At 42.7% G+C, this 12,228-nt stretch overlaps 1 protein-coding gene across 5 annotated transcripts in view; it reads left to right on the top strand.

The window, feature by feature from the left end:
- LOC140735561 (zinc finger MIZ domain-containing protein 1-like) overlaps positions 1-12,228 on the top strand; it is a 241,122-nt gene that overhangs the window by 222,468 nt on the left and 6,426 nt on the right. For all 5 annotated transcript variants that reach the window (XM_073060760.1, XM_073060768.1, XM_073060776.1 and 2 more), the window contains 2 exons: positions 2,792-2,952; positions 11,633-11,878. In XM_073060760.1, the coding sequence (XP_072916861.1) occupies positions 2,792-2,952; positions 11,633-11,878 (407 nt within the window). The remainder of the gene's footprint in view (positions 1-2,791; positions 2,953-11,632; positions 11,879-12,228) is intronic.

Genomic DNA, 12,228 nt, shown 5'->3' with positions numbered 1-12,228 from the left:
GCTGAAGGGGGCCAGCAGGTCAGGCAGCATCTATGGAGAGGAATAAAGTGCCGATATTTTGGGCCTAGACCCTTCACCAGGACTCAACGGCTCTTTATTCCCTTCCATAGATGCTGCCTGACCTGCTGAGTTCCTCCAAAATTTTGTATATGTGTATTATTCTGGATTTCTAGCATCTGCAGTACCTCTTGTGTTCATAACCAGCAGTATTCTGCATGTGCCAATGGTGAAGAGCAGGTTTGATTAATAAAAACAATACTGTCAGGGACATAAGGAGCATTTGCAGCAGTCAAATCAGCAGTTCGAAATTGTATTCTGATTCCACACGCAACGTGATTCCACACACTGATATAAAGGGCTGAGACTATACATCAGTGTTGGGTGATTGTTACACATTAGACCAGGGGTGGCCAACCTTTTACATTCCTTGCATCAAATTTTTTCACGCATGTTCAGATGTGCCATACAACTCTTATATAGTCACGTTTAGCATTTTTTACATGATATATTGATTTAATATAAAAACAAGACAAACATTACTTACCTTAATGAGACTTCTTTTAACAAATATATTTTGTCTTCTTTTGATTTCTTCCTTTTTCTTAATCACATATTCTTTCCATAACTCAGACCCAAGCACTAGCTTCAGTTTTCCTTCTATTTCAGTCTGATGTTGAGTTTTATAATGTCTATTAAGATCATGTCTTCTATTATGTGAGAAAGTGTTTTCACAAACAATGCACAACAGTTTTCCTGACAGGCCCGCTATAAATAAGAACTCATTTTCCCACTGTTCCTTGAATTCATACTTACTATCACTTTCTGCTTTTCTTTTGCTCATTTTCTTTTGCACTGTGATGGGTAACTGAATGTAAAAACAAAGCTTAATTTTCAAAAAAGTACAAAACTGCAAATGTTCACAAAGGACGAACCAAGCACAACTCCATAGCCCACGAGTGTCAATTGTAAACTGACTGGCAAAAACCTGCAACGCACCACTGGTGCAGACGCCTGGCACCTCAGGATCAAATAAGTATCAAACGTGTATTGAACAGTTATGGAACGACTGCAGAACAAAAGTCCTTCTATCCTAGTTTGACTCATTGACTCATTTTTTTAAAAATTGAAAACAGATTAATGTGAAAGATGATAACATTTGTCAAAAGATGTGCACGAAATAATAAAATCGCTAAAAATAATTGCTAAGTTTTAGATTTATTCTCAGTAAAACCCCATTTCTGGCTCTAAGCTACTTGAATTCCTGTTACAGATTCTTTTTCTACAAATCGGTTTTTGGTTAATACTTTTTGCATGAGTAGGTTTACTTTTTTATTATTATCACTGGGGTGCAATGTGCCACTTCTAGTCATCTGGTGCACCACTTTTGCCCATGCCTTCATTAGACATTTGTTGCACGGACAGAATTGCCTTTGAAGAGGATAGTGAAGTCCAAAATTTGGGTGCAGAAGATAGTGATTTTATGAGAATTTGCAGACACTGGAAATCCAGAGTAACGCACACAAAATGCTGGAGGAACTCAGCAGGTCAGGCAGCATCAATGGACAGGAATAAAGAGCCGACCTGTTGAAGGATCTCAGCTGAAAACACCAGCCCTTTATCTCTTCTCCATAGATGCTGCCTGAACTGCTGAGTTTCTCCAGCATTTCACATGTGATTTTATTTATTTTTTTAAATTTTTATTAAGGATAAAAGGCCCTTCTGGCCCAGTGAGCCCTTCTTATCCAGTTACACCCATGTGATCTATTGACCCTCTAACTCATACGTCTTTGGAATGTGGAAAACCAGAGCGCCCAGTGGAATCCCAGAACGTACAAACTCTTTATAGACAGCAACAGGAATCAAACCTGGATCACTGGCGCTGTAAGGTGTTGGGCTAACCACTATGCTACTGTGAGGAGGTACAGTAACTGTACGAGGAATCCAATATTCTGGACAGGATGTGGATATTTCAAAGATTCAAAATACATTTATTATCTAAGTATGTAAGCAGTATACAACCCTGAGATTCATCTTCCTGCAGAAAGCCACAAAACAAAGAAATATTGTGGAACGTGTTTAAAGAAAATGTTAAACTGCAGAGCCTTGAAGCAGTCTAGTTTAGTTCAGTTCAATCTAGTGCCATGTGGTTCATTGATTGCAGGTCAGAGAGCCAGCCCGCAGCTTAGTAGAATCATATTTGAAGGAAGAAGTAGTAAGTGGACACAAGGAAATCTGCAGATGCTGGAAATTCAAGCAACACACACAAAATGCTGGTGGAACACAGCAGGCCAGGCCAGCATCTGGCTGTACTGATGAAGGGTCTCGGCCCGAAACGTCGACAGTGCTTCTTCCTATAGATGCTGCCTGGCCTGCTGTGTTCCACCAACATTTTGAGCAGTAAGTGGAAGTAGTTCCGTGAAGTGTATGAAGGACGTCGCCAGGGGAAGGATTTCCCAATGGATGGGGAGGAATTCCTAACCAGTGGATTGTGTTTCCTTGAACACTAAGTTCTAACTCCACACCAGTGATGTTTATTTTGTCAGCGGCACCCCTCCTTGGAAACTAGCCTCATTGACAGGTTTGGCTCCATATTAAGCAGGGAACACTGCAGAAGAGCCTAGAGCGCAGGAATGGGTAGGTTTGTAACACTGATTGACACAGCATTTATTCAAGGCAGGAGCCAGTTTAAGGATGATTGAAGCATATAGTATAATGATAAGGTGCTTTTAGTACTATATATATATATACACACACACAAAACACTGACAACATTGCTTTTTATTTTCAACAGATTCTGTTTATTCTGGGCAGGGGAACTTCCCCGATTTTCCCCATGGCAATGCTACCAACACGTCGATTAATGAGTTTATACATGGGCCACCACTGAGCTACCCATCAGATATCTCGAATATGACTCCTGACAAGCCCCTAGGACACTCCATGTCAGATCAGGTAAGTCTGGTCTCTTTGCACTTGCACGCCTCTTGTGTCAGTAGCAGTGTACTGTTGAACTAAATAACTACAGTGTTAAAGCTTTCTGTATCACAGAGCACAATTCAACATTTTCATACAGTTTTTTGACCAAATGTCAAATCTCGTTAATGTAAATTTGTCATTATTAAGCCCTTTTAGAAATATAACAGAGGCAGATATCTTATTACTTTACATTTCACCTGCCTCAGGCGATAACATTAAGTAAATAATGATGTAGATTCTTCCAGATACACAGGGGTGGGAGCAAATTTAAATGGATGCAGCTGACATTTATGAACTTGTTAGCTTCTGGGATTATTGATTGCATTACACCAAAAGTATAGTCAGTTCTGAATAATTGCTGCTCTATTAACCTGCTTTTTCTCTTAAAGCCCGCCACAGCAAGTGGTATCTATGGCAAGACTCTGGAAACTACTGATCTTTGGAGCCACCTTTCAGTGAGGATGCATACCATAAAACATAGGAGCAGAATTAAGTCAATCGGCCCATCTAGTCTACTCTGCCATTCTATCATGACTGATCTCTTGTCCTCTCAACCCCATTCTCCTCCCTTCTCCCTGTAACCTTTGACATCCTTGCCAATCAAGAACCTATCAATCTCCACTTTAAATGTCTTGGCCTCCATAGCAATGAATTTCAGTCTATGGCAACGAATTCCACAAATTCACCACCTTATGGATAAAAAAAAATCAACTCATCCCTGTTCTAAAGGGGTGTCCTTATATTCTGAAGCTGTGCCCTCTGATCCTAGACTCTCCGACTATTAGAAACATACTCTCCACGTCCATCTTTCTTGGCCTTTCAGTACTTGATAGGTTTCAGTGAGATTTCCCCCATTCTTCTAAACTCCAGTGAGTACAAACCCAGAACCATCAAATGCTCCTCATACATTAACCCTTTCACCTCCAGCATCGGTGGGTGTAGATTTCTATAATGTTTTGTATCTCAGTTCTACCATGGTTTAACATTCTCTGTTTTTATTCATGTTTACATCTCCTCTAGGAGTATCATCTGTGATTGACAAGCCTACACACTGTCTTGGATAGCATCACAAGTGTCATCCAGCCTCTTGTTCACCACCCTCCATTCCCTCTATTCCCTACAACCCTCTCCCTCCTCTGCACTTTAAAACACATCTGATTTCAAATTTCTCGCAATTCTGATGAAGGTTGCCAACCTGAAATGCTATCTCTGTTTCTTTCTCCGCAGGCGCTGCCTGATCAGAAAAGTTCTTCCAGCATTTTGATTTTGTTTCAGGTTTCCAGTTTTGCGTTCTGTTTTTATTTTACTTTTCCATCTTGCTTGTCCATCGCTATCCAATTTTGCCTTGTACTCTCACTAATACTAGTTCATCTTTCCATCTTATACCCTTTCCCCTGTGTACTCGATATTTTACTCTTTCTCGAGCCTGCTATTTCTGGGTTTTCTTCAGTATTATTGAATGTGCAATAATATAGTAACCTGAAACATCACATTTCACCACATCCACCTGACCTGCTGAACGTCTGAGTATTTAAAATATTCTAATATCTTTTCATATAAAGGTGGCTCTTTCTGGGCAGCTAGTAATGGAGTAGATAAGAAATAAACTTAGCCCCTGTTCTTACCTTGTCTAAGCAGAGGGAACTTGGAGGATACTCCATCAAAAATGCCAAATGCAGGTTAATCTGAATGAAAAGATGCCATATGCAGCTGTAGAAGAAACAGATGGAAACACACAACCTGAGTACAGCAGGCTGCGCCAAGGTAGCCTAGTTAAAGTACTTTCAGGACAATTTTTCAGTACACACATTCTAGAGCCAGCCAGAGAACAGGCTACACTAGACCTGATATTGTTCAACAAGATACATTTTGCTGTAGGTGTGTTTATGGCAGAAGCAAGGATCAAGAGTGTTACAGCTCAGTTTGATGTGGAGGGAGGTAACCACTTTGACATTACGGCCTTGTGTCACTGCCAGCAGCTATGGTAGAATAAGGTTTTTTTTGTTACCATGAACGATAATAAGAATTTGGTACATAGTGATCAAAATTTCGTTTCATAAGCTTTACTCCTTGGGTATGTCAACATTGACAATAAAGTTAATGATATTAAGTATTAACATACGGAACTTGCCTCAAGTAGCCAAGCTGACTCCATTGGATTACACTCCAATTGATCATCCAATATATTGTATCACAATCACTGTTTTGTAATTGATAACCTAACTCTCAATGTAAGAGCTCTCTAAAATGTAACTCAACTTTGTACTGAGCGGTAATCTCTCTTCGGCTGTCCGTCGATTTTCGATGATGACTGAGGCCTGGGCAAGGTTGTATGGAGGACCGGCAGTTGCCCAAGCTGCAAGTCTCCCCTCTCCACGCCACCGATGTTGTCCAAGGGAAGGGTATTAGGACCCATACAGCTTGGCACCGGTGTCGTCGCAGAGCAATGTGTAGTTAAGTGCCTTGCTCAACACGCTGCCTCAGCTAAGGCTCGAATTAGCGACCTTCAGATCACTAAACCAACATCTTAACCACTCGGCCACGTGCCACACTGAGTGATAATATTGTTGTTTATCACAGCGTGAGTGGCAGGAATGGAAATCTACATCTAACCTGTACGCCTCTAGATTTCAGGCCAAGGATTTAGTAACCGTGAGCACCCCTCCTCCACAAAAACCCCTAAGACCTAAGCTGCTTACATCCCTGTAACTGTTCATTTAAGCAAGTGCCAGTTATCTTAGCTAGAGGTCTGATCTATCCATTGGGAATGTTTAGACTAGAGGTTTAATGAAGGCGATTTTCTATCTAATGGAAATGATATGAGGGGATAAATATTTGCTGAACTCATAGAAACTAGAGATCCACATCTGTGAGCAAAGATGTTTAGTATGATATTTTCTGAGGGAGTTTGGTAGTACATCCACAGTAATGGGATTGATATACAGTAGAAATGATATAAATGGGTGATTAATGGTTGGCGCATACTTGGTTGGGTGCACAGCTCGTTTCGGTGCTGTATCTCTTCTAACTAAAGACATTGAGTAAATAATAGCTGACCAACTGTAAGGCCAACCCAAAGCCAGCTTGGATCAGTTATTGCATCATAAGGCTGCCCTGTTAGTGCAGTCTTTCATTGATTCTATTGTGGCTATTGGATTTTTTGAGTTGTCGTCGTGGTGGCTATCCCTCGAGGTTGAGGATGATGGTCTTCATTCCGTTGATCACAGAGCGAAGACGCCTGTCCGTGTACTTGTTGAGTATCCCTGTGTGAAAATGAATCTCAGGGTTGCAAAGTACTGAAGTAATTTTATGTATTGCACTGTACTCCTGCAAAAAAAAACCAAATTTCATGACATGTGAGTAATGATGAACCTGATTCTGATATGGGTCTCTATTGTGGCCTGAGAGTGGGAAGGGGGCAGAGAGAGGAGTATCATCTTTGGGGGGAAAGGGAAGGGAAAGGAGAGGTAGTGGGAAGCACCAGAGAGACCTTCTGTAGTTACCAGTAAATCAATTGTTTGCAATCTAATTACCTTGCCTGGTGTGTCGGGCGAGTGTGTCTGCTACCTGCACCACACCCCTCCCATGGCACTCTGCCCTCACCATTCCCAACATTCTTAGCTCTTGCCAGATTTACAAACTCGCTCTCAACTCCACATTAACAAATATAGTACTGTGCAAAATTCTTAGGCACCCTAGCTCTATATTGGTGATATCTATCTGTGGATTGTGCACAGCACTAGAAATGGTGACATATATGTACTTTGATAATAAATTTACTTTGAATTTTGATTAATGTCTGTGTAGGGAAAGAAAGAATGTAAATAGAGGCAATCTGTGGAACGGCTTGCAATGTGTAGAGTCACCAACCTAAGAGGCAGAGTTGAAGTTCGTCTGGTATCATGGTTGTAATTTTTATTAAGAGATCATGTAAATGTCTGCAGTGTTCTTCTAAAGAGATACAACCCCAAGTCAAAGCTATCCTATTCATCTCAGAACCATCCTAAACTGACTAAAGTGGATTTAAAGCAAATCAGTGCCTGAATAACACTGAACTGAAACTTAAGTGAACCGCCTCACCATTGTACCTCAATCGTTCCATACCTCAAAGGCCACTATGATGCCGAGTTCCCACTTTGTCTGCAGCTGGTCCCTAGTGGTTCACTTTGACTGGAGGGTCTGTTGATGGTCGTGAGACGGTGTTATCTTTGAAAGGGTGACTTGTGAAGTGCAAGTCTGGACAACAGAGTGTGTAGCAAAGACTTGTATGTTGCCCGACAGAACAAGGAGGCAAAGTAGTGTTTCACCTGCCCCTACCAAGAGCTAGGCAATTACACTATCAAGCAATCCCATTGGACCAGTTAGATCTGATCTGTTACTTCAACCTCCAAACGCGTGCCAGATGAAATCAAGAAACCCTGCACCCAGGTGTCCACCATATTTCTCAAAACCACCTAAGTGACAATCTGTTCCCGAATGAGAAAGATTTGAACCCAATAGACATTTCTCTCCCTCTCTCTCCCTGTCAGAACAAAAGATGAGGTCACAAAAGCTATATCTTTGTTCCTCCAGAAATCAGTCTGTTCATGAACAGTAGCTTACTGTTCTGACAGAACCACAAAACAATCTCAGGTGACAGTGGAATTTATATATTTTTCTGGTACACTGTAACTTGTGCAGACTGTGAAGTTTCTTCACCTTCACGCCACTTCCACCCTTGGTATTTTAGTTGATACTAAAGGTCCACCCCTTGGTGCTGCTGCTCATCCTGCCAGTGAGCTGGTGGTTAAATTAGTGGTTAGGGGCTGTGGTCACTTAGAAACAGAATATTCTACAGTGACAAATCACAGTGGATTCTGTACGAGTAAGCTGTCTTAGAGATATACACATATGCATTTTGAGCTGTACTCATCATAGAATCCAAAAGAGAATGGATTGAAGAGACTAGTGATAGCCATGCTCACTAGAGAGAATTGAGTCTCCTCAGCTGAGACTGTGTGACCCCATTCTTTTGACAGGTGAACCTCATTCTCTGCTGTCATGGCCTCCTCCCATTCTAATTGCCTCCTTCCTTTTAGTTAGAAACATAGAAAATAGGTGCAGGAGTAGGCCATTCGGCACTTTGAGCCTGCACCGCCATTCAGTATGATCGTGGCTGATCATCCAACTCAGAACCCTGTACCTGCTTTCTCTCCATACCCCCTGATCCCTTTAGCCACAAGGGCCATATCTAACTCCCTCTTAAATGTAGCCAATGAATTGGCCTTGACTGTTCCCAGTGGCAGAGAATTCCACAGATTCACCACTCTCTGTGTGAAGAAGTTTCTCCTCATCTCAGTCCTAAAAGGCTTCCCCTTTATCCTTAAACTGTGACCCCTCGTTCTGGACTTCCCCAACATCGGAAACAATCTTCCTGCATCTAGCCTGTCCAATCCCTTTAGAATTCTATACGTTTCAATAAGATCCCCCCTCAATCTTCTAAATTCCAGTGAGTATAAGCCTAGTCGATCCAGTCTTTCTTCATATGAAAGTCCTGCCATCCCAGGAATCAATCTGGTGAACCTTCTTTGTACTCCCTCAGTGGCAAGAATGTCTTTCCTCAGATTAGGGGACCAAAACTGCACACAGTACTCCAGGTGTGGTCTCACCAAGGCCTTGTACAACTGCAGTAGAACCTCCCTGCTCCTGTACTCGAATCCTCTTGCTATGAATGCCAACATACCATTCGCCTTTTTCACCGCCTGCTGTACCTGCATGCCCACTTTCAATGACTGGTGTACAATGACACCCAGGTCTTGTTGCACCTCCCCTTTTCCTAATTGGCCACCATTCAGATAATAACCTGTTTTCCTGTTCTTGCCTTAACCTAAAGTAAAGGAAGAAAGCAATCTCTCTGCAAATCTGTATAAGCACAAGATATTCTGCTGGTGCTGAAGGAACTCAGCAGGTGAAACAGCATTAATGGAGAGGAATAGCGGGTTGACATTGTGGGCTGAGTCCCTTCATCAGGACTGGAAAGGAAGTGGGGAAGAAGCCAGAATAAGAAGATGGGGGAAGGGGAGGAGCACAAGCTGGGAGGTGACGGGGGGAAGCCAGGTGAGGATGAAGGTGGAGGATGAAGTGAGAAGCTGGGAGATGGTAGGTGGGAAGAAGTAAAGGATTATAAACCTTTGGCAGCTTTAAATTTAGAATGCATATGGGTGTGTCTGCATGTGTGTCTGTGAACATGTACTTTGTGTTGTAGCTCTCAAATTGATCTACCCAGAATAGAAATATAGAAAACCTACAGCACAATACAGGCCCTTCGGCCCACAATGCCATGTCAAACATGTACTTAATTTAGAAATTACTTAGGGTTACCCATAGCCCTCTAAGCTCCATGCACCTATCCAGGAGTCTCTTAAAAGACCCTATCATATCCACCTCCATCACCATTGCCAGCAGCCCATTCCACACACTCACCACTTTCTGCGTAAAATAACTTAACCCTGACATCTCCTCTGTACCTACTCCCCAGCACCTTAAAACTGTGCCCTCTCGTGTTAGCCATTTCAGCCCTGGGAAACAGCCTCTGACTATCCACATGATCAATGCCTCTCATCATCTTATACGCCTCTATCAGGTCACCTCTCATCTTCCATCGCTCCAAGGAGAAAAGGCCAAGTTCACTCAACGTATTCTCATAAAACATGCTTCCCAGTCCAGGCAGCATCCTTGTAAATCTCCTCTGCACCCTTTCTATGGTTTCCTGTAGTGAGGTGACCAGAACTGAGTACAGTACTCCAAGTGGGGTCTGACCAGGATCCTGTACAGCTATAACATTACCTCTCGGCTCTTGAACTCAATCCCACGGTTGATGAAGGCCAATGCACCATATGCCTTCTTAAAGAGTTGTCCTGTGCACAGCTTTGAGTGTACTATGGACTCAGACCCCCAGATCCCACTGATCCTCCTCATTGCCAAGAGTCTTACCATTAATACTAGATTCTGTCATCATATTTGACCTACCAAAATGAACCACCTCACACTTATCTGGGTTGAACTCCATCTGCCACTTCTCAGCCCAGTTTTGCATCCTATCAATGTCCCACTGTAACCTCTGACAACCCTTCACACTATCCACAACACCCCCAACCTTTGTGTCATCAGCAAATTTACTAACCCATCCCTCCACTTCCTCATCCAGGCTATTCAGATTATAAAAATCACAAAGAGAAGGGGTCCCAGAGCAGATCCCTGAGGCATACCACTGGTTACTGACTGGTGGCGCAATGGCTTCAGTGCTGGACTCCGGAGCAAAGGCTCCTGAGTTCGAATCCAAAAAAAAAGGGTTGAGTCAGGAATGTTCATATCATGACCTGGTTAATCTGAAAGGAGACCAATCCTGACACCATGCGCCAGACAAGAATGGCTGACTGGTGTGACACACTGAAAAAAAACTACTGGTTACTGACCTCCATGCAGAATATGACCCATCTACACCTGATCTTTGCTTTCTGTGAAGCAAATTCTGGATCCACAAAGCAAGGTCCCCTTGGATCCCATGCCTCCTTACTTTCTCAATAAGCCTTGCATGGGGTACCTTGTCAGATGTCTTGCTGAAATCCATATACACTACATCTGCTGCTCTACCTTCTTCAATGTGTTAAGTTGCATCCTCAAAAAATTCAATCAGGCTTGTAAGGCACAACCCGCCTTTGAAAAAGCTATGCTAACTATTCCTAATCATATTATGCCTCTTCAAATGTTCATAAATCCTGCCTCTCATGATCTTCTCCATCAGCTTACCAACCACTGAAGTAAGACTCACTGGTCTATAATTTCCTGGGCTATCTCTACTCCCTTTCTTGAATAAGGGAACAACATCCGCAACCCTCCAATCCTCCGGAACTTCCCCCATCCCCATTGATGATGCAGAGATCATCGCCAGAGGATCAGCAATCTCCTCCCTTGCCTCCCACAGTAGCCTGGGGTATATCTTGTCCAGTCCCGGTGACTTATCCAACTTGATGCTTTCCAAAAGCTCCAGCACATGCTGTTTCTTAATGCCTATATGCTCAAGCTTTTCAGTCCACTGTAAGTCATCCCTACAATTGCCAAGGACCTTTTCTGTAGTGAATACTGAAGCAAGGTATTCATTAAGTATCTCACTAGGAAATCTGCAGATGCTGGAATTTCAAACGACAACACACACAAAATGCTGGTAGAACACAGCAGGCTAGGCAGCATCTATAGGGAGAAGCGATGTCGACGTTTCGGGCCGAGCCTTCGTCAGGACAACAGAAGGGTCCTGACGAAGGGTCTCGGCCCGAAACGTCGACATCGCTTCTCCCTATAGATGCTGCCTAGCCTGCTGTGTTCATTAAGTATCTCTACTGTTTCCTCCGGTTCCATGCACACTTTTCCACTGTCACACTTGATTGGTCCTATTCTCTCGTGTTTTATCCTTTTGCTGTTAATGTTGGAATTGTTCTGGTGTTTACAGGATATCAGTCCTTAAGTTGGGTGATAGGCATCAGGAAGGGCCATGGTACCTTTACTTTGATATATTTGTTTTCTCAATTCTATTACTATTAAAGCATCCGGAAAAGGTTTGACTATCTATGGTTGTCTCATTGTTTGATACCATTCTTTTAGTTTCATCTTTTCTCCACAGATTCCTCATTCTACTACAATAGATCAACCCCACCCTACTATGCAGCAAGGAGTCCATGCACCCCACCTTGGCACTCAGTCAGGGCAGCCACTGCACCACAGAAGCCCTTCCCAGCACCCGCGGCAGCTCCAGCAGACAGGCTCCAGCGCCCATTCACATGGTGAATTGACGTTTAACCCATCTTCAGTGATGGAAGGTCAACCAGGTGGTCAGGGAGCAGCTGATGTTCCAGAGCCTTCTCTGGAAGTAAGTGTGAGAAAATTTTCTATGAATGTTTTCATCCACAGTCAGCAGCTTCCTTTAAGTATATATTAGCCACATGACTACTACTCCAAAAAAAAGTCAAAAGAACTGAGCAGGTCAGGCAACATGTTGGAAGCAAAACATAGGTTAACACTTCAAGATTTGACAACAATTCATCATAAATGATTAACCTCACTCTTGAACATCTTAGAAATGTACAAGCCACAACTGTATTTTAGATTCCAGAGATGTTTTCAACACCACACTTTATTTTGATCAGTTGTGTGCACCAGGGCAAAATATTCGATGTTAATTTTCTGTGATCAGATCAGGCAAGATGGTTAAGATTTTAG

This window comes from Hemitrygon akajei, chromosome 1, assembly GCF_048418815.1.
Source record: "Hemitrygon akajei chromosome 1, sHemAka1.3, whole genome shotgun sequence".
In the NCBI taxonomy this organism is placed as follows: domain Eukaryota; kingdom Metazoa; phylum Chordata; class Chondrichthyes; order Myliobatiformes; family Dasyatidae; genus Hemitrygon; species Hemitrygon akajei.
The sequence above is the reverse complement of the archived record's forward strand: the minus strand, read 5'-3'. Positions and strand labels throughout refer to the sequence as shown.